We start from the raw sequence: 23,672 nt of genomic DNA, 5'->3' as shown, positions 1-23,672 counted from the left end.
GCAGGGCATGGTTTCCTGAGAGGTCAGTTGCCAGACAAATTGCAGCTTCTTTATATGTTATTTGCTTCTTTTCTTTTGTCACTTTTAGGGTCCTCTCTTTGTCACAGGCTTTTTAGAGTTTGATTATTATATGCCTTAGGGTAGTCTTATTTGGATTGAATCTGTTTGGTGATCTATGACCTTTACCTGTATATTTCTATCTTTCTCCAATAGGGAAAATTTTCTCTTATAAATTCTTTAATTAACTTTCTACCCCTTGCTCTTTCTCACCTGTCTCTTGACCACCAGTGACTCTTAGATTTGCTCTTTTGAGGTTATTCTCTATATTTTGCAGGCATTCTTTGCTCATTTTTATTCTGTTTTCTACTCTGTGTATTTTCCAAGAGCCTGTCTTAGAGCTAACTGATTCTTTCCTCTACTTGACCCAGTCTGCTGTTGAGAGCCTGTAATACATTTTTCAGTTCAGCAAATTTATTTAGTCATTCCAGCATTTCTGTTTAATTTTATTATTTCAATCTGTTTCAGTTTCTCTGATAAATTTCTTAATTGTTTTTCTGTGTTGTCTTGGAAGTTGCTGACTTTCCTGGAATTGCTACTTTGAATTCTTGATCTGAGAACTCACACGTGGCTGTCTTATCAGAGTTTGTCACTGGCACTTTGCTTTGTCTATTTGGGGAGGCCATGGTTCCCTGCTTGCTGTTTCTTTTTGTGGATACGTGTCTATGGCTTTACACTGAAGGATTGTTTATTTATTCCAGTGTTTGTTCTCTGGCTTGTTTTGGTCTTTCTAGAGTATGTTTGCTTAGAGGTCGGTTGCAGTTGCCTGTGGGTCTCCTTTATCCTAGATTACTGCTTCCTGTTATTAGCACTAGATGGTGGCATAAGTCCTGGTTTGCTTCAGTTCTCAGAAACATTTGGCAGTACTGTCCCCAGTGGTGGGGAGGGGGTTGCATCTCAAAGGGGATATCCCAGCTATGTAGGAAGGCTGCCCAGTGGTTCCTCCTCAGAAGATTTATGGACTGTGCCTCCCACAATGTTGTGCTGCTGAACAGCCACTCTGAATAGGTGCCTCCTTTGGCTGAAATAAAGAGCAGAAATTCTTGGGCTGGAGTTTTTAATCCTGCTTCCCATCTTTGCCTGTAGCCTCCATTGGGGGTTTTTCTTCCTAAGGCACTTGTGATGCTTCCCATGGGCTGAGTCAGGAGTGGTTTTCCTGCAAGAAAACCCAAGATGTGGGGAAGCTGGCTTTCTGCTTTGATCTCACTTTATCCAGTGTAGAAATGGTGAGCCGAAGAGGAATTTCCTGCATGCAGTGCCAAGCAGATTTGGGGAGAGGCATTGTAGGTAGAGAAATTCATTTCTCTTACCATCTGCGTGGAGCTTTTCTCTTCTCTGTGGCTCCAGGAATTGTGTCGGCCTCAGGTTCAAGTTCTGGGATATTGCTGGTGATAATCTTGGCACTGGAAGTTTATGTTTGGTTTTCTGTGATAAAGAGTGAAGCCACATTGCTTCTACTTTTCCATTTTGGAGGTATCACCCTCTGTTGATTTTAATTTCTGACCATTTCAAAGCAAAATTATTAAATAGATAATGATAATATGACAAAGAAGGAGTGATAGCCATAAACCTTCATGCAATGAATAGTATTGCATCAACATGTAAAACTTAAAATGCTAGAAATTAACTGAAACACAATCACCTGGGGATATTTTATTGTACTTCATTTAATTTTTAACACAAGAAATAGATGAAAAACAAGAGTCAAATAATATTGGAAGAATAACTGTGAACTAAGATACATAGCACATTTTGTAGTTTACAGATACAGAATTCACCTTCTTAATAGGTATGTTTGAAAATTTGATCTCTTGTTAGAATAAAAAAACTAGGCAGGCTTCTTTGATCATATAATATACCTTGAAAGCATTAGTAAATTTTGAACGTTAGTGACGCTCAACTGTTCTTATGCTCTTGGTAACTTCAGTTGTTTTTGTTTTTTGTTTTCTCCCCTGGAAAGCATGGGATGGAAAGTACATAGTAGGTACTTGTACTGCTTATTGAAATGAACTGTTCTATTTTCATTAAACCTAGAATAAAGTAGAATTTATTATTTTAACCTCTGAAAACACTGACCAAATAAAGCCTTATATTTTTAAGTGCTACATACATTTTAAGTGCTTCGCCAGTGTGATTCACATAAATATTTCCTATGTCATAGATCACGAAAACATAAAAATAAGCTAGGCTGGTTTTGTCCGAGGTTACATTTCTTTTTTTTTTTTTTTTTTTTTTGAGATATAGTGTCGCTCCTGTCGCCCAGGCTGGAGTGCAGTGACGCTATCTCAGCTTACTGTAACCTCTGCCTCCTGGGTTCAAGCAGTTCTCCTGCCTCAGCCTCCTGAGTAGCTGGCATTGCAAGCGCCCGCGACCATGCCTGGCTAATTTTTGTATTTTTAGTAGAGACGGGGTTTCACCATGTTGGCCAGGCTGGTCTCGAACTCCTGACCTCAGGTGATCCACCCGCTTCAGCCTCCCAAATTGCTGGGATTATAGGCGTGAGCCACCACACCTGGCCTAAGGTTACATTTCTGATAAAACTTCTGAACCATTCTGTTCTCCAGCTTGGAGACAAATAATCATCTTATTGCATTGGTGCCACCAGAGTATCCTCTTGAAAATCCTGCTCTGTGCCCTTTCAGCACTCAATTGGTTATTCAAACTAAGGTATTAAAAAACTACGTACTATTAGTCTTAGTTTTTGAAAATAATTTGTGAGTATATTTTAAAATAGATTATAACATAATTTATGTCATTTTGATGGTTAGAATTTTTCAATTTTAGTAGTGCTTCTTAAACTTCTTCAATCTTTCTCAGTTATTATAGTTCAATTTTATATAATAAAAAGTTACTATGTGCAGGTTTAATGAAAAGTCTTTCTTTTTCCCAGGATGAATGTGGACAGTTTCCATATGATGCAAACATCCAGATACACTGGGTATCATTTCTAGATGGGCGCCAGAGAGTTTTGCTTTTCACCGATGATGTTGCCTTGGTTTCCAAAGCACTACAGGCAGAAGAAATGGAACAGGCTGATTATGAAATAAACTTGTCTCTCCACAGTCTTGGGCTTTCACTGGTTAACAATGAAAGCAAACAGGAAGTTTCATATATTGGGATAACCAGGTATGCAAGAAGGAAAATAAGACATCCTAAACCTTTAAAAGGCATTGAGTTCATAATAGCCAATTTGAGGAAAGTAAAAAGATACCTGGTTTGACTTTGGTATGCTGTATATTTATTCAGTAAAACTTACTGAATAATTCTTTGAACTGTTCGTTGAAAAGCCCCGAGGATACAAAGATGACTAAGATGCTGTCTTTGTCTTCACAATACTCATTGTCAGTTGGTGGGGAAAAAAGTGGTTTGTTTCTTTCCTTGTTGTCCGTGTGTGTGTGTGTGTGTAATGAGTTGCAAAAATAGAAAAGGAAAGGATGTACGAAGAAGGATGTACGTGTGCAATGGAAATACAGAGGTATAAGTGACTAGTTTGTGCAGTAGAGGTTGGAGAAACTGTCAAGAGTCAGGGGAAACAGAAACAAATTGAAAAAAAGGTTCAGAGAGGAGGCAGTATTTGATATGAGTACATAATCTTTAATGGGTGGCCATTTAGAATTTTGTAATAGTTATGGGACCAGTTATTTTCTGTGGTTCTATTTAAACCTGTGTAAGAAAAATATTAGAATATTTAGTTGATTTTAAAAATCACACTTAATTTGGTAAAAGGCTTATTCTTTTTTGGAGGCTGATGGGTGGAATGGTTGACGTGATACCAAATATAATCATGATGGGATCTGTCAATAAGCACATGTTTGGGGAAAGAAAAGCAAATTAAGGAGAAAATTAAATAGATAATCTATGTAATGAACTTTGCACAACACCTGACAAACTAATGATCATAAATGGTATCATACATACTATTAATATAATGTTAATATATTTATATATATAGGCAATGCATTCTTTGTTATATATTTCAGTATTATATGATATTTTTAAACTAAACATGGTAATCATTTTTAGTTATATAGGTCCAGTTTTCTGTTTTGTTCTTTGATAAAACTTTTTACTTTAATATTGTATATGCTGTCCTAGTTTGTCAGGTTTACCTTTATAAGAACATTTAAAAATTTATCTAAAATAACTTCAGTACCTTTTTTATGACATGGTACACATTCAGTGAAATCTAGATTTCCAAAGGAAAAACACCAGTTACATAATTTTAAAAAACAGACTTTTTTTTGAGCAGCTTTATGTCTAGAGAAAAACTGTGTAAAATAAAGTGTTTTCATATACCCACACTCTTCTTTCTCTTGTTACTAACATCTTGCAGTAGTGTGGTACATTTGTTACTATTGATGAGCTAATACTGATACTACATTATTATCTAACTTCATTATTATCTAACTTCTGTATCTAACGTTAAGTATTACTCTTTGTGTTGTACATTCTGTGAGTTCTGACAAATGCATAATAAGCTGTATTCACCATTACAGTATTATATAAGATAGTTTCACTGCCCTAAAAGTCTCTCAGCTTCCTCCTGTTAATCCCTCCATTCCTCTTCTAAACCTTTGGAAACCGCTGATCTTTTTATTGTCTCCAAAGTTTTTCTTTTTTCAGAATTTCATTTGGTTGGAATCAAACAGTATGTAACATATTCAGATTAACTTCTTTCACTTGGCAGTATGCTTTTAAGGTTCCTTTGTTTCTTTTCATGGCTTGACAGCTCATTTCTTTTTATTAAATAGTCCATTGTTTGAATGGACTATTACTCCAGTTTGTTTATCCATTCAACTATTGAAGGAGGTCTTGGTTGCTTCCACATTTTGGAAATTATGAATAAAGCTGTTATAAACATTCATGTGCAAGTTTTTGTGTAGACATATGTTTTTCTCCTCTTTGGAGTAAGTGCCAAGGAATGTGATTGCTGGATCATATGATAAAAGTATGTTTAGTTTTGTAAGAAATACCGAATTATCTTACAAAGTGGCTGCATCATTTTGCATTCCCCCCAGCAATAAATGAGAGTTCCTGTGGCTCCACATCCTTGCCAAAATTTGGTATTGTCAGTGTTTTGGATTTTCGCTATTTTAATAAGGATGTAGTAGTATGTCATTGCTTTACTTTGCAGTTTTCTGATGAGACATGATGTTGAGGATCTGTTCATATGCTTATTTGCCATCTATATATCTTCTTTCCTGAGCCACCTGTTCAAATCTTTTGTCCATTTTAAAATTAGGTTATTTTCTTAATATTGAGTTTTAAGAGTTCTTTGTTTATTTTGGATACTAGTCTTCTATCAGATATGTGTTTTGCAAATACTTTTTCCCAGTCTGTGGCTTATCTCTTGATTCTCTTAACTGTTTTTATTTTTTTATTTTTTATTTATTTTTTTTGAGACGGAGTCTCGCTCTGTCGCCCAGGCTGGAGTGCAGTGGCTGGATCTCAGCTCACTGCAAGCTCCGCCTCCTGGGTTCACGCCATTCTCCTGCCTCAGCCTCCCGAGTAGCTGGGACTACAGGCGCCCGCCACCTCGCCTGGCTAGTTTTTTGTATTTTTTAGTAGAGACGGGGTTTCACCATGTTAGCCAGGATGGTCTCGATCTCCTGACCTCATGATCCGCCCGTCTTGGCCTCCCAAAGTGCTGGGATTACAGGCTTGAGCCACCGCGCCCGGCTCTTAATTGTTTTTAACAGCAGAAGTTTTATATTTTACATCAGACTTATCAATTATTTTCCTTCATGGATTGCACTTTTGGTGTTGTATATAAGAAGTCTTCACTATACCCAAAGTTACCTAGATTTCCTCCTATTATCTTCTAGGAGTTTTATAATTTTGTGTTTTATATTTATTTATTTTTATGTATGTATGTATTTATTTATTTTTGAGACAGAGTATCACCCTGTTGCCCAGGCTGGAATGCAGTGTTGTAATCACCGCTCACTGCAACCTCTGCCAGCTAGGCTCAAGCAATCCTCCCACCTCAGCCTTCTGAGTAGCTGGGACTACAGGCACGTGCCACCATGCCAGGCTGATATTTTTTATTTCTTTGTGGAGATGGAATTTCGCCATGTTGTCTAGGCTGATCTCAAACTTATATTTAAGTCTAATCCAGTTTGAGTTATTTTTTGTGAAAGATGAAAGCTCTGTGTCTAGATTTGCTTTATTGCATGTGGCTGTCCGGGTGTTCCAACATAATTTGTTGAAAGACTTTGGTAGTTTCCTCATTTAGATCACATACACTTTGTATTAGATTGTGTTTATACATAGTTTGTTTCTTTGGTGCTAATGTAAATGGTATTCTGTTTTTATTTTAAATTTTAATTGTTTATTGCTGGCATGTAAGAAAGCAGTTGACTTGTATATTAACCTTATATTTTTGCAATGTTGTTATAATTTCTTATTCGTTACCAGAGTTTTTGGGTTGATTCTTTGGGATTTTCTGTTTAGACAGTCATGTCAAATGTGAACATAGGCACTTGATTTCTTCACTCCCAAATTTACTTTCTTGTCTTACCACTTCTTGGACTTCAGTACTATGTTGAGGTGGGAATAATTGAGAGTGGACATACTTACCTTGTTCCTAATCTTGGTGGGAAAGCATCTGGTTTCTCCCTATGATGTTAGCTATAAGTTTTTTGTAGGTGCTCTTTATCAAGTTGAGGAAGTTCCCCTTTAAGTTGTCTCAGAGTTTTTATCGTGAATAATGTTGGATTTATATTGTCTACAGTAGATATTTTATTCAGTGCCTTCACTGACTGGTATCCTCTAAATACATTTTATAGTTAGAACATTGTTAACACTACCATTGACTAGTGTAAACAAGCTATGTAAAGTAAAATATTATAGATTTTAGTATTCTCTAATTCAGGTGCCAGCAAAGTTTGGCCTGTGAACCAAATCTAGTCCAGTGCCTGTTTTTGTACAGCTTTTGACTTAAGAATAATTTGTTTTACATTTGTAAATGGTTGAAAAAAATTAAAAGAAAGTAACATGAAAATTGTGCAATTCAGTTTATTTCCCATAAATAATGTTTTGTTGGGACACAGTGATTTCTGTTCTTTTACATGGCTGCTTTGACATTGCTACTCAGTGCATTACAGATCACAGTGTGTTTGAGTTCATGCATATTGTTCTGCAGCATTTTTTTTATTACTGATATATATCCATCATATCAAAACAAGAGAAAAGTGGACTTTGAATGTTATTCTTTTAGGGCGTAATGAAATGTGGATTATCTTCTTATTTAAAAAAGCATTATTTTACTATGTTATGAAACTACAGCTGTGCTGAAATAATACAATATATGTTGACAATATAGTTTCCAAACTAAGCACTTACTGTAACATTTCCAAATCACAGGAAAGCAATGGCCAGAAAAATTAGAAAATTTAAGGCAAAATATATCATCACACAGAATGTCTTCACAAATATAAAAAACAATAATGAGGCTGCAAGCAAAGTAAGTTTCTGAATGACTTATTTGTTAGCCAAGCCAGGAAAGTTTTTTAAGTCTTTTACCAATGGTGAGTTAATTGAATTATGTCTGATTGCAGCAGCTAAAGAAATGTATCTGGAGAAAATGAGCTTGTTTAAGGCCATTAGCCTTTCAGTAGGAACAGTTGCTTAAAGAATTGAAGACATTGCAAACAACATCAATAGTCAATTTAAAAAACAAGGCAAATGATATTGAGTGGTTTCCCTTGGCTCTTGATGAGTCAACAGATGTTACCAATACTGTTCAGTTGTATATTTGAGAAGTCAGCACTGAGTTTGAAGTGACTAAAGGATTAACCTCTATAAATAGTTTGCCTAGGACAACTATAGGTGAGAATATTTTCAAACAAGCTGATGAAATACTAATTCAATATAACCTGAAGATAGATACAACTGATTATGGGAAAAATATGTGTGGAACAGAAAAAGACTTAGTTGGACAAATTCATAAAGCTGGTGAAAAGGTAAAGCATTTAAAGCCTATTGTATTATTTGTGAGCAGGTACTTAGTAGAAAATATTTCAGTCCACCTTTTGTTATCAAACCACTAGTGTCAAATAGTAAACTTCATTAAGTCTTGTGGACTAAACTATCATCAGTTCTGTGAATTTTTGCCAGAACTAGAATCTGAATGTTCTGACTTGTGTTACCACATAGCAGTTTGATGGGTTAGCAGCAGTAACTTTTTATTGTACTCTTTGAATTCTGGGCCAGCATTAAAATGTTTTTGAACAAAAAGAACCACCCTCAACCACTATTATTAAACACCAATAATAGTGGCTTTGGAAATTAGTTTTTGTCGCATAATTGCAGAACTGATGATTTTTTAAATGAATTTCAAGCTAAAATTGGAAGACAGTGCTTATATGAAAAATTTATACTACAGTATAGTCAATTTTGAAGACCACTAATGTTTGAATCTCAAGTAATATCAGGATATTCCATGTACTTTCTGTGCTGTCCAAAGTTAAAACATGAAGCAAAATCTCCACTTCCACATATATTTGGAGAGGATATATTTTATGGCCGGCAACTCCAGTTCCAGCAACATTTTTTCTGACCTCAATGCAGGTGTAAGGAAATTTCCTCATTTCACAATTCGTTTGTGCAATTGAGGAGCTTCTACCTAACTTTGAATTGGAAGTGATTGACCTGTGATGTATTAATATACTAAAAGGCAAATATCAAGAGAATAATTTAATAGAATTTTATAAATGCCTTCCAAGTGATATATATGCTCTAGTAAAATAATAAATTCTCATTGATCAATGTCAGTATTTGGCAGCACCTATCTGTGTGAAATGGTATTTTTAAAGATGCTCATTACAGATTACCATTAATAGATGAACATTTGCGATAGATTTTGGTAATAAATAACACTAAGTGACATGTTACTTTCACAAAAGAAGTTTATTTTTTCATTAATAGACTTGTTTTTAAGAATTGCTCTTAATTATTTTATATTCTAAATTTCATCAATTAAAAATTTATTTAAATCAATTAAATGTCTCTCTTTTGTATCTAAGTTGCCTATCTAATAACTTGAATTTTGTCTCAGTCCAGAAAACCTAAAATATTGACTATTTAATATATGGCCCTTTGCAGAAAAAGTTTGCCAGTCCCTTAATTGATTGATGTCAACATTGATAGAAAAAGTTATTTTCTTGCCTGCCTCTTTTATTTTTGTACTCTTACAACACAGGTATAGTTCGTTACTTTAAGAAGTTTCTGATACTAATGTAATTTTCATAGGAAAATAATAGTTACAATAATCTGGAGTTGCATGAAGTTCCACAGATCTAAATACATATTGCTAATTTAATTTTTTTGTGTGAATTACTCAGTTCTGGTGTTGTTTGGGAGATGAAACCAAAACGGAAATGGAAGCCATTTAGTCAAAAGCAGATAATCTTACTGGAACAATCCTATCAGAAACATCAAATATCAAGAGACCATGGCTGGATTAAGCTAGATAATAATTTTGAGGTATACCAAAATTCTTTTTTTTTTGATTTTTATATGTGTATTTTCCTGGTGGTGGTAGTAAGTAAAATTGTAATGCCCAGGTAAAGACGTGTACAAAAATGAATTTATTAGTAGATAAACTTTTATTTCTTAATAGGATTGGCGTGACTGATACACATAAGTATATTTTTAATTAAAACATATTGTTATTTAATCATATACTATGAAACAGGATTTAAATCGGTGTTTTAATAATTTTATTGCATTTTTATATTTTTATAATTCTATTAACAAATCAGATAGTCTTAAGGAACTTGTTTTCAGAAAGATTAGGGAGAAGTTAAGATTGCTTCATTGAAATTTTTTTAATATTTTGAATGACACTAATACATATTGCTAAATAAAGACTGTGTAAAATTACATATTTCATTCAGGAAAAACCTACAAAAACCTGCTCAAGTAAATTCAATAAATGTGAGTGATTGTTGGACATGAGTAGGCATTCACAAATAAAGATGCACTCCACCTGGGCCCTTACACAGTTAAAACTAAAAGTCACCTATGCTCCGGGAAGTCTGAAGAAGCTTGACTGCAATTTCCAGCTTGCTCTAGTTTAATCATGCAGTTTGGTTACTCTTTGTCTTTGTTGTCTGATGGTTTGGATAGCACTGTCACCAGTTACATTCCCCACCACCCCCATCAATTTTGGCCATACTTAAATGATTTTAAAAAACTATGTAATTAGTGTCAGACATGACTAAGCTATCAATTATTGATTGCAAAACAGAGTTTGTTTGGAATTATCTTGGGGCCAGGCACAGTGGCTCACACCTGTAATCCCAGTACTTTAGGAGGCTGAGGCAGGAGGATCGCTTGAGGCCAGGAGTTTGAGACTTGCCTGGGCAACATAGTGAGACCTTGTCTCTACACAAAAAAGATAATAAAAATTAAAATTAGCTGGGCATGGTGTCACATCTGTAGTCTCAGCTGCTTGGGAGACTGAGGCAGGAGGATCACTTGAGGCCAGGAGGTTGAGGCTGCAGTGAGCTGTGATTTTGCCACTGCACTTGTGACAGCAAGACCCCGTTTCAAGAAGAAAAAAAAAAGAATTATCTGGAACTATTCATTATTTGAAGAAGTTTTCTTTTACATAAAGCATGTTTTTTAAACTATAGTTTCTATACTTGAAAAGTTTCACAATTGTTGTCTTGTTTTTCTAATAACTTTGGTAGAAAAGTGGTGCTTTTGCTTCAGAGACCTCAACTGTAGATCACCTTAAGATAGATCTGTTGGTGAGACACAAAGATAAAGATTTTTTCAATTTGATCAATAAACAGATATTTAAAATGGAATAGCTACTGTGCTAATATCAGCTCATCACAAAACCATGTGCTTTTTTTCCAGGTCAATTTTGATAAAGATCCAATGGAAATGCGCCTCCCTATTCGTTGCCCTATTAAACGAGACTTTTTATCAGGAATTCAGATTGAATTTAAGCAGTCTTCTCACCAGAGAAGTTTAAGGGCCAGATTGTACTGGCTTCAGGTAACGTTGTCATCCTCAAATAAGTGGTTATCATCACTTTGGGAATCTTGGGAATGAAATTTTTTTTTTACAACTTTATAGTTTACATTGTTGTAATTGGTATCTTTTCTTTGTATGTTTTTTCCCCTTCTTCCACATATCCTGTTTATTCAACATCTTACTTATACACTTCGTGACTGTTAAGACTAATTTTGAGCAGTTAGCCTGCAAAAGGGTTTTCTTGCACTGGGATTGTTATTTTTAAATGTTCCTTTGAATTTGTCATGGGACCCCCATATAAGATTTTCCTTTGTCATTCTTCAGGGCAGAGAGCAGAGCTTTGCTGGAGGTTCCTTTTGGATGCTTGCTTGCTCCCTCCCAGCATCCCTCCCTTCCTTCCTTCCTTCCTTTTAGCTGTTAAGTACTGTTTAGCCTACTTTAATTCTTTTTCTTTTTACCTTATTCCTTAATTTCATATTCAGTTTCCACTTATGTTTTATTTACACCATAGAGAATTGAAATCTTGCGGGATCCATAGATACAAGTATTTTCATTAATGATGTACATATTGCACACTGTTAATACAATCATGAGAGTATTTATATAGTCCTTTATTTAAAGCCTTACCCTTGCTGAAGTATATAACTTTTACAGGTTTAAAATGAAACTTCTAATTACACCACATATACACGCAGACAATTACGATGAAGGTAGTGGCCTCTTCTATAACGTTATCTTTGAAACTAAAAGTTTAAATTATTTGAAATCTTGGTAAGTTGATTTTCTTTTCTTTCAGGTTGATAATCAGTTGCCAGGTGCAATGTTCCCTGTTGTATTTCATCCTGTTGCCCCTCCAAAATCTATTGCTTTAGATTCAGGTAAAAAGAAATAAGTTGTGACATAGATATAACTTATTTGTAAAAGTTAAATAGGCATCAGTTTGACCTAGTATAAAGCATTATTTTTTTTTCATGTGTTACTTCTTCCTCTTAGAGCCCAAGCCTTTCATTGATGTGAGTGTCATCACAAGATTTAATGAGTACAGTAAAGTCTTACAGTTCAAGTAAGTAAAGATTCCTGCTGTTGCTCTAAAGGAATTTAAAATGAGAATCTACTTTGAAAATAAATCTCACTCTTTTTGAAAGTGACTTTCATGTAAAAAGTATTTTCCAACTGAACCTATTAATTCACTTTTGGTCAAGTAATCTTTTATGCTTCAACTTATTTTAGTAGTAGTCGCTACATATTTTAAAGTGTAGAATTTCTTCAAGTATCTTCTTCCCTTTATAACTCCAATTAGAATATAAAATAGTAAGTGAAATCTAAATGATACGTATTTGTGAGCTGTGTTCTTTAATGTAATCACTGTGAACTTTAAAAGTTGGATCATACATGCTACATGATCTAGTTGTATTTGTTTCATCTGTGACATGACGAATGTAGCATTTGGGACTGTAAGTGCTAAGTGTTAATGCAGCAATATTGCCCTGAGTGAAGCTTTCACTCCAGTGAGAAGGTCTCAATCTAAGAAGACCTTGATCTTATTAACATAAGTTTTAGGAGATGAAGGAACAAGATATAACTGTGACTTTTCACTAAAATCAAAGTTTTAACATCGAAAATTAAAAGATTTGGTAGAAATCCTTTTCCATCTTAAATTTTTTTTGCCTTAGGTATTTTATGGTCCTCATTCAGGAAATGGCCTTAAAAATTGATCAGGGGTTTCTAGGAGCTGTTATTGTACTGTTTACCCCAACAACAGACCCTGAAGCTGAAAGAAAACGGGTAAAAATTTTCATTTCTTGGGAAAAATATAAAATTAAAAAAATTTAAATCAGCCTTTTTTGAACTAACTATAATAGAGAAAATAATTAAAATAGAAATTCTTGATTTTATTTTTTTCAGACAAAGTTAATCCAACCAGATATTGATGCTCTAAATGCAGAATTAATGGAGACTTCAATGACTGATATGTCAATTCTTAGTTTCTTTGAACATTTCCATATTTCTCCTGTGAAGGTTTGTTGTAATTATTAATTTGAAAATTTAGTGAAACTATTGTAGAACTTTTTAAAGGGTCTGTGGACCAACGTAGGTTTTAATTTGTTGCATCATGTATTTGGTGGGAATTTTATTTGATTAATCAAAATAATTAAGACAATTCTCTGTAACGCATGTACAGCCATAATTCCCACAGAGAAACCACCAGAGCATGTTTCCAGTCTTGAATTAATAACCCCTTTATTCAAAGAAGAAGCTGACAAAAGCATTTCTTAATTAAGCGTAGAAGTGCTTGCCAACATTTAATGTTTTGGTTGCACTTTGTAACTACTATCACTGTCTAAACAGAGAGCTATAATGGGTGCCGTAACCAGAATGCGAAAACGCTGAAGTAGGTACTATACTGTTGATGTGGTGTTTCCCCCCCTTCCAAAATTTGATTGTAACTAAGGGAGTGGAAAATTGGATACCTTTCATTTGCCTGATTTTGTACTTTATGAACTCATTTCTCTTTTCCCTTTTGTTGTTCTTTTTAGCTTTTATAGGAGAAGGTGACTGCTTAGTAAATTCACAAATGCTATCAACCATAATGCTCTAAACTTGTGTAATGGGCCAGATTTATAATTAAGTAACTCTTTAAAATATTGATGATCCTTTACATTCTCAAAAACTGTTTACAGCACATTACTTTCAATTGCATTTACCAGTTCTTCAGCTAAATGAATGGACTTCTAAAATGAAATTATTATTTTAAATTGGTATATCAGTTTGGTGATACCAGACATTGATAGTGTCAGGTTTAAAATTGATAATGTTTTATGTGATAGGTAATGTACCATTTCTTTTTCACTTTTAAGTGAAAATCAGTTATTTGTGGGATTGAACCACACCTTAAACAAATATTTACTGAATGCTTATTATGAAAGTTGCTGTGGAGGTATAAAATAGCTTCATGGATATTGTATTCTAGAGGGATATTAATGATTGATAATTTACCTATATGTGTTCTTAGGCACAGTGGCAACTGAGCCATGAAGTCTAATGGTAAAGATTATGAACAACAATTATTTTCATAGCCCATAGTAACGATGCCCTAGGGAAAGGCTGGATCAGTGTTTACCTGTGGTTACCTTTCCTGGATCCCAGCACTCCCAGACTCTTCATGTGGGCAGAAGGTCACATGAAAGAAAAAAACAACCGCAGGCTTTCCTGGCCTTGCCCCAAGTCCACTTTACTTGAGCTCTGTATTAGTTAGTTAATATGGCTAGGAAATGACAAAACGAGAAAGGAAATTCATCTACTTTACACATGTTGAATTACCTTTTGCCTGTATCTTCTTGCACTGTTACACTAATGGTTCAGTACGAAGTAGCAGCTAAATGAGGATCTGAAATCTCATGTTTAAATACTAAGTTGGAGGGTCTGTGGAAACTGAAAACCTTATTATACTTTTAAAAACTTAACAACTTGCTAACTTACCTTAATTGTCATGTTATCGTTATTATCTATTATTTTGACTGGCAGATTACTTGTGTGCCAGTTGACATGTTTTTCTTCTTAAAATGATTATGACATTTTTGTAAAGTGTGTTGGTCTCCTTCATATGAATACAATGGCATTTATATACATTGCAAAAATTAGAACTCTATTTTTGGATCAGACTAATTTGTATTTTTTCAAAAAGCAAAGAGAATCAAGTGTAAGTGGGTTGTTCTGCTATAATGTATAGTATCAAATAATAGCTTTCACTAGGACTCTAATCGAAAGATTTTTTTTGGTTTGTTTCTGGACTACCTGGATCCTAAATATGTAAAATTTTCCCTTTTAGCTTTCATTTATTGAACATTATTTTTCTTTTAGTTGCATTTGAGTTTGTCTTTGGGTTCCGGAGGTGAAGGATCAGACAAAGAAAAACAGGAAATGTTTGCAGTTCAGTCTGTCAACTTGCTGTTGAAAAGCATAGGTGCTACTCTGACTGATGTGGATGACCTTATATTCAAGTAAGACTTCTGTTAGAGTACATTGGAAAGCAGGTGTACCAAGGTCATGTTTCTGGAGATTAATTCTCTCCACTTGTGCAATGTTAGCTTAGGAAAAGGATAACTTTACTACTTAACAGTTGGAGAATTTGGTCCATTTGTGATTATACTCTTTAGGAATGCTTATTGTATTCATAATGATAAGGTGAAGAGTCTTGTTTTCTTTGATTACTCATGTCTAGATAATACGTGGATATAGAATAATAATTGAATTTTTAAGTCATATATTGTAAATTTAACATTTTTAAAACATGTTATATTCAGAGATATGTAATGCTAGATATATATACATTAAATAAATTGTTATTGAATTGCAATTCAACAATGGCATTGGAACAAGTAACTATCTGGGTGAAAAAAAAATCCCTGTAGATCATTTTTACCTTACATGTACACTACTAAATTTCAGAGAAAACGAATGATAAAATATAAAACCTAAACTGAAAAGACAAAAAAAAAAAGACATCTCTGAATAGAGGATGCCTTTCTAAGTTTAAAAGCAGTGGAAAATATTTCAATAGAAAATAAAAGATATATTTAACCACATAAAAATCAAATACTTTTCAACAAAATCAATGAAAATAATTAAAAACAAAAGACTGGGAAAATGTAATGACAGAGAAAGGACTATTATCTTAATATTAAACATTGATAAGAAAAACCTAGATTCTAATGGTATAGTGGCCAGAGAACAATAGGAGATAATTAGCAAAAGGGAAAACACAATGATGATGTTATTATTTATCAAATAATACATGCAAATTAAAGCAACTTATCAAAGATTTTAAAATATGAGCGATTCTATTTTAAAATCCTATTTAATACTAGTCAGGGGTGGTTCTAAGAAATAGGCACTTTTTAAATACTGTTGGTGTAAGTGGAAAACTACATTTGTTAGGAGCCTTAAATGTTTTGTTGCTTTTCACTCAGTAATTCTCTTTTTGGAAATTCTTTCCAAAAAGTAATCTAATCTTGAAGTTCAACCAAATAGTTATATTCAACATACACATGGCATCATTAATTATTTTACCAAAAATTGGAAATGTCTGACAGTGGAAGAATTGCTTGTTATGACACTGCCACATGGTAACATGATATGCTTCTGTTTAAAATGTTTATGTAGAGTTTTAAATAACATAGAGAAATACTTCTCCACAAGTTTGAGTGTAAACAGGGCTTACAAAATGTTTTAAACATTTTATCTTTGCATATAAAAGAAAAGAAAGAATTCAAAGTGGGAAATAAGAAAATAAACCTTTAAAATCCACTATGTGGTGGGACGATGGTTGACTTTTAAAGAATCTCCTCACTCTTTATGCATATATGAAAAACTTGTGCACTGTTTTTATAATAATTTGGTAACCATTATTAAGACAATCATAAATTGTTATGTGGTAAATATACAAAGTCGATTGTGAAAGAATAGGCTATGATTAGCATTAGCTGTCATTCAAATTTTAAGTCCCTTTTTTTTTATATAAGTATCTTTGAATCTTTCCTTTTTCTCCTCCCAGGCTTGCTTATTATGAAATTCAATACCAATTTTACAAGAGAGATCAGCTTATGTGGAGTGTTGTTAGGCATTACAGTGAACAGGTAATTTCCTATCACAGTATTTCATAAGGAATATACTTCATAAAATATCAAAACATTTTCATGTGACTGTATAGTATGCAGTAATGTTTATATAATTTACCTCAGTTTGAAATCTCCTTATTTAGTGGTTTTCTTCAATGATTGATTTCTATTTCTTTAGTTCTACCCCTCTTTATACACCTTTTGAAAATTTTCCTCCAGTTCCTTTTTTGACTTTGCAATTTTACCACTTTGGGAAAGAATAGTGACTTTATAGTCATTACACTTGATTTCTTCAGTGATTACAGTTTCTGAATATAATCTAGTGAATTGCAAGCAGAATTCTAAGCCTGCTTCCTCCCTGTGCCTCAGTTACTCTGTGGTTCAAGTATGTATGCACAGAGACAGTCAGTAGTTGTTGCAGGTCACTTTGGTACAATTGCTATACCATGGAACTGCAGGGTGACATTTCCTTTCCTTCCACTGCTGGAATGTTCTTTCTCCTATGACATATACAGACATTATGAAAGTTACGTGTTAAAATTAGGATATGTTTTCCCTTATTTTTTGTTTTGGTTATTAATTATTTTCCATCTAATTTATTAATAATAAGGATGGTAAAGTAATAATAAAAACAACTAACAATTACTGAATTATGTATTCATTTAATATGCATACTCACCCATGCAAGGACAGTGTAACTTCCCTTTTTAAAAATTTTTAAGTTTTTACAGAGACAGGGTGTCACTGTGTTGCCCAGGCTGGTCATTAACTCCTGGCCTCAAGTGATCCTCTCATCTCAGCCTTCCAAAGTGTTGGGATTACAGGCATCAGCCACCACACCCAGCCTACCCTTCCATTTTATAGATTAGAAGACAGGCTGTTAGATACTAAATAACTTGTAGAAGGTCACATAACTGCTACGTGGCAGCCTGTGTGTCAAACCAGTTCTGTTTAATTTAAAAGCTCTTTGTAAAGTTTTAGCATAATGCCTGGCACAGAGTAAAAGATCAATTAGTGGATGTGGTGGTGGTTATTCCCTACAGCTTTCTTTTAACACAAACTTAATTTTATCAGTAAATCTCTTTTTTTTCTATTTTATTGTGATGTTTCTTAAAACAGTTATGAAGGACTTAATTTAATTTTTTTTTTCTTTTTTAGTTCTTGAAACAGATGTATGTCCTTGTATTGGGGTTAGATGTACTTGGAAACCCATTTGGATTAATTAGAGGTCTGTCTGAAGGAGTTGAAGCTTTATTCTATGAACCCTTCCAGGTATTGACCTCTTACTTATTTTAAGGATAGGTATAGAAAAATGGATGTTCTCTTTTTTAACAACAAATAATAATTTGCATTGTAATTGTATCTGGGAATTGAATAATGTTCAAATCACAAAAGTATATCAATTTAATATTTTTATTTAAAGGTACATGAGATAGCACTGGATGATTGTTTAGAATTTAATGAGCACTGCCCACATTTGCCAGGATTTAATGTAGTTTGTAAGAATATGTAGAATGCTGGGTAGATTAAGACTTTCAAAACTGTTCCACCATTGCGGAAGGGACTAATAGGGAACTGAAAGCAAAGTTTGTTTCATATTCCAGCTTTCATCTAACCTATTCCCCTCCATTTAAAGGGTCTAGCAGCCAGCCCAGTGTATGAGGGTTTTAGAAGAATAAAGCAGAGAAAATAAATGGGAGAATAAGACAGTAAAAAAAATCTGTGGACTCTCCTACTCTTGTTATCGTTGCAGCTTGTTTTAGCAATCTGATGAAACTTAGTTCTGGGAGGCCAACTTCAAATTGCAATTGAAGCCAGTGATTTATACCTATCCAATTTTTGACTTAAAGAATTTGCTAAGATCATGTAGGTTGAAATACAATAGATATTCTATCCATATTTGGGGTAGAGGTGAAAATTGATTCATCACAGTGTTTATAGATTTTTACAGATTTGGATTCTTCAGGCAAACCCTGAACTATTAAATTAAAAGTCTTAAACTTATTTAAATTTTAAATAACAAAATTTTTTGGAATTTTTTTTTTTTTTTTTGCCAGGGTGCTGTTCAAGGCCCTGAAGAATTTGCAGAGGGGTTAGTGATTGGAGTGAGAAGTCTCTTTGGACACACAGTAGGTGTGTATCACATATTTGTGTATATGTATATATTTTTTATTATATTGTTATGAAATATGTTGTTGTGAAAAACAAATGCTTTTATTTAATAAAGGAGGGATCACTTTCTTAATAATCCCTTTTAAAAGACATGTTTCCTTGTTTTTAAATGGAAAATAAGTTAACAGTGGACTGCTGGTTTTTTAATGTCTTTGTAGTGTTGAATAAACGTACTTTAATTTTATTCCTTTTCTTGTTAGATGGGAAAAGTTAATTTCTGCATTTTTTGTATGAGACAGAATTTTAAGCACCTATTAGTTTAAACCAATTGCATGCTGTATATTATGATAATGCTGTTTATATAAACAATGTAACTTCTCTGAGCCTTAAAATTTATTTTATTTTATTTTTAATTGACACATGATTGTATATATTTATGGGGTATAGAGTGATATTTTGATACATGTATACACTAGGTAGTGATCAAATCTGGCAATTAGCATATTTATCACCTTGAACAGTTACCATTTCTTTGTGTTGGGAACGTTCAAACCCTCTCTTCTAGCTATTTGAAGACATACAATAAGTTGTTGTTAACTGTAGTCACCCTACAGTGCTATAGCACATTAGAACTTATTCTCCTATCTGGTTGTAATGTTGTGTCCATTAACCAATCTTTCCCTATCCTCTTCTCCCCCTACCCATCTCGGCCTTTAATAACCACAGTTCTACTTTCTAATTCTCTGAGTTCAACTTCTTTAGCTCTCAGATGTAAATGAGAACATGCAGTATTTGTTTTTCTGTGCCAGACTTATTTCACTTAACATAATGTCCTCCAGGCTCATCCAAGTTGCTGTGAATGAAAGGATTTCATTTTTTAAAAATGCCTAGGTAGTAGTCCATTGTGTGTGTGTGTGTGTGTGTGTGTGTGTCACATTTTCTTTAGCCATTCATCCATTGATAGACACTTAGATTGATTGTATATCTCAGCTATTGTGACTAGTGCTGCAGTAAACATGGGAGTGCAGACATCTCTTGATATACTGATTTCTTTTCTTTTGGATATATACCCAGTAGTTGGATTGCTGGATCATATGGTAGTTCTAGTTTTCATTTTTTGAGGAGCCTCCATACTGTTTTCCATTAATAGCTGTATTAAGTTATATTCCCACTCTCAGGGTATAAGCATTCCCTTTTCTTCACTTCTTTGACAGCGTTTGTGATTTTTTTTTTTTTTGTCTTTTTTCTAATAACCATTCTAACTGGGGTGAGATAATATCTTACTGTGGTTTTGATTTGCACTTTCCTGATGATTTTTGATCTTGAACATTTTTTCATATACTTGTTGGCCATTTGTATGTCTCCTTTTGAGAAATATTTATTCAGATTGTTTGCCTATTTTAAAATAAGTTTATTTGTTTTCTTGCTGTTGTTTGAGTTCCTTGTATATTTTAGATATTAATCCCTTGTCTTTGATAGGTGGTGCAGCAGGAGTTGTATCTCGAATCACTGGTTCTGTTGGGAAAGGTTTGGCAGCAATTACAATGGACAAGGAATATCAGCAAAAAAGAAGAGAAGAGTTGAGTCGACAGCCCAAAGATTTTGGAGACAGCCTGGCCAGAGGAGGAAAGGGCTTTCTGCGAGTAAGTTCTCTGCTGAATCTAAGAAATCTGCAACTAAAAAAAAAAAATTTTTTTTCTAGCTGGTTGTGTGAAACTTAGAATGCTACTTATGAGTTTAGGCCTGTCAGAATAGAAATAATGATAAATTATGGACTTTCCAGTTTCCTTTTTGCTCCCCTTCCCCATTGTCACCACCAGATCTATCCCCTGAATTGCCAGATTTCGTAAAACTGTAATGATGATAAGTTAGCACTGGTGTAGAAGGTGAGGAAGTGAGAAGCAGAGATACGTGGTACCGATGGAAACTAGAGAGAGAAGGAGCTCTTCAGGTCATCAGCGATTGACTGTTTCTGTGGAAGGGATGTGTGAAAGTTAATTGTTGATAAACCAGGAACTGCCTTTCATTACTTTTTAATACGTTTAAAATTATACTGCTTAATTATATAGGTGATGTATGAATATTCTTGTAAATAATTATAAGAACTTAAAAGTTATTCTGTTGATAAGTAAATAAAACATTATGAGTAAGGCTAGAATACTCTTTAATCACCTCTCATCTGTTTCCAATTTAAGTGTGTATCCATCAGTTCCCTTTCTGTGTGTTTATAGAATATACAGGTAGTTTTACTACCATTACTTCACAATGATTAAGAATGTATTAGAATATTCATGTTTTAATTTTGGAAATGATTTCAGGATACTGCTGTGTTTTTTGATAGTAATTTGTAATGTTGGGTGTTATAGTCACTAAGGCACTTTGTTTGCCAGGTTATTAGCTATCCTTGGGAGGGCCCTTTATTTTCAGTTTTCTACACTTCCACTGAGTTACAATGTAATCTCCTTAAAATTTATAATTAGATCATAAATATTATTTGGCTTGGCTCACTCATTTTGCTGATGTGGAAACTGAGACTTAAAGAGATTTCATCAACTGCCCGTGGTTACATAGCTGATTGGGATCATAGCCAGATTCAAAATCCTTTTATCTGCTTTACTCATATTTCTTTTATAAAATTTTATTCCTGCTAGGAATAAATCATTTAAGATTTGCTGTGATATATTATTTGAAAAATCATAGTGCTAACTTACATGTGTATGTTGTTTACATTATCAAGTTAAGTCTTCAATTTTTGTTGTTGTTGTTATTTCCAGTATGTCTGTAGAGACCTCTAGTGGTTGGTTTAAAATTAAACACCTTCCATTCAGTCTAGACTATATGATTGATTTCTCTTTCAGGGAGTTGTTGGTGGAGTGACTGGAATAATAACAAAACCTGTGGAAGGTACGTTGAAAATATTTCCTTCCTTTACAAAGTCTGAAGACTTGATAACTTAGTAAACATAATAGATGTTATTGCTGCTGATACTTGATTGAGAAAATTACTGACTGAATTTTATATTCGTAGCCTTAAGTTGCTCAATGAACGTATTTTCCTCAGAAAGTGGAGAGGTTAAGTAGTAGATCATGCTTTAGACTTTGAATGATATTTTTAGCAGGGCCAGAGATAAACTAGATTTGTTTGGGCCCTCAGTAGCAATTTACTCATTTTTGCTATTGCTGTTTTTATCCCATTTAAAAAGCACATTGCTTATTCAGTGCAATCCCTATCAAAATCCCAGTTTGTTTCTTTGCAGAAATTGACAAGCCAAGTCCAAAATTTATATGGCAATTCCGAGGATCCAAAATAGCCAAAAAACTCTTGAAAAAGAACAAGGTTGGAGGACTTCTACTTCCCAAATTCAAAACTTACTGTAAAGCTACAGTAACTAAGACAGTGTAGTACTAACATGAGGATAGACATATAGAACAGTGGGATACAATCGAAGATCCAGAAATAGACTCTTACTTATGGTTAACTGATCTTCGACAAGGAAGTCAAGATAATTCAATAGGAAAGAACCGTCTTCAACAGATTTGCTGGGACAACTTCATATCTATGAGCAAAAGAACAAAATTGGACCCCTACCTGTACCATATATAAAAAATGAGTTCACAATGGATTAAATACCTAAATGTAAGAGTAGAACTGTTAAACTCAGAGGAAAATATAGGAGTAAATCTTCATGACTTTGGATTAGGCCAAACTTTGCTAGAAAAGATGCGTAAATTGGACTTCATCAAATACATAAATTGAACTTCATCCACATTTAAAATTTTTGTGCTTCAAAGGACAACCATGAAGAAAGGGAAAAGACAGCCCACGGAATGGAAGAAAATTTTTGCAAGTCATATACGTGATAAAAGACATATCTAGAACATATAGAGAACTATTAAAAATCAATAATAAAAAGACAACACAATTTTAAATGAGCAAAAGATATGAATAGACATTTCTCCAGAGAAGATATACAGATGGCCAATAAACACATAAAAGGACGTTAAACATCGTTAGTCAATAGGGAAATGCGAGTCAAAACTATAATGAGATACCATTTCACACCTACTGAAATGGCTAGAATCAAGTGTTAAGAGGATGCGGAGAAATTGGAACCCTCATACACTACCAGTGGGACTGTAAAATAATGCAGTCATTTTGGAGGAAAATAGTCTGTCAGTGCTTCAAAAAGTTAAACACAGAGTCACCATGTGTCCCAGCAATTCTACTCCTAGGTTTACACCCAGAAGAATTGAAAACAGGTGTTCAAACTGCACAAATGTTCATAGCACCATTATTCAGAATAACCAAAAGATGGAAACAACCCAAATGTCCATCACCTGATGCATGAATAAACAAAAGATGATATTTCCATACATTAGAATAGTAGTCATAAAAAGGAATCATGTACTGGTACTTGTTACAAAATGGATCAACCTTGAAACAAAAGTCACAATACACCACATATTACATAATTCCATTTGTCTGAAATGTCCAGAATAGGTAAATCCATAGGGATTGAAAGAATCTCTAGGTGGTTACCTAGTCTGGAGGTGGGGAGGGGCAGGGAGGAATGGAGGTACACTGGGTAGGATTTGGTGGGGAGAGGTTGGGGGAAATAGGGAATGATTGCTAATGGAAAGGGGGTTTCTTTTTAAAATGATAAACATTTTTAAAAATGGATTGTGGTGATTGTTGTGCAATTCTGAACATACTAAAAGCTAATTTATCCTAAAATTTAATGTGTACATTTTAAGTGGTAAATTTTATGGTATATGAACTGTATTTCAATAAAGTTGTTATATATATTTTTAAAAGCACACTCCTTGAAAAATCTGATGGTCAGCATTAAAAAAGAGAACGTTTTCTGGTTCCTTCTTACACCTGCAAGTTACAGGT

At 33.8% G+C, this 23,672-nt stretch overlaps 1 protein-coding gene across 2 annotated transcripts in view; it reads left to right on the top strand.

Moving 5' to 3' along the window:
* The window catches only part of VPS13C (vacuolar protein sorting 13 homolog C), a 194,147-nt gene that overhangs the window by 152,900 nt on the left and 17,575 nt on the right, over nt 1-23,672 (top strand). For both annotated transcript variants that reach the window (XM_025389713.1, XM_025389712.1), the window contains 13 exons: nt 2,948-3,183; nt 9,402-9,543; nt 10,927-11,067; nt 11,843-11,924; nt 12,040-12,109; nt 12,720-12,831; nt 12,952-13,065; nt 14,908-15,047; nt 16,601-16,682; nt 17,823-17,936; nt 18,722-18,797; nt 20,256-20,419; nt 21,635-21,680. In XM_025389713.1, coding sequence (XP_025245498.1) covers nt 2,948-3,183; nt 9,402-9,543; nt 10,927-11,067; nt 11,843-11,924; nt 12,040-12,109; nt 12,720-12,831; nt 12,952-13,065; nt 14,908-15,047; nt 16,601-16,682; nt 17,823-17,936; nt 18,722-18,797; nt 20,256-20,419; nt 21,635-21,680 — 1,519 coding nt within the window. The remainder of the gene's footprint in view (nt 1-2,947; nt 3,184-9,401; nt 9,544-10,926; nt 11,068-11,842; nt 11,925-12,039; nt 12,110-12,719; nt 12,832-12,951; nt 13,066-14,907; nt 15,048-16,600; nt 16,683-17,822; nt 17,937-18,721; nt 18,798-20,255; nt 20,420-21,634; nt 21,681-23,672) is intronic.

Source organism: Theropithecus gelada, chromosome 7a (genome assembly GCF_003255815.1).
Source record: "Theropithecus gelada isolate Dixy chromosome 7a, Tgel_1.0, whole genome shotgun sequence".
Lineage (NCBI taxonomy): Eukaryota > Metazoa > Chordata > Mammalia > Primates > Cercopithecidae > Theropithecus > Theropithecus gelada.
This window is presented reverse-complemented; position numbering and strand designations above follow the sequence as displayed.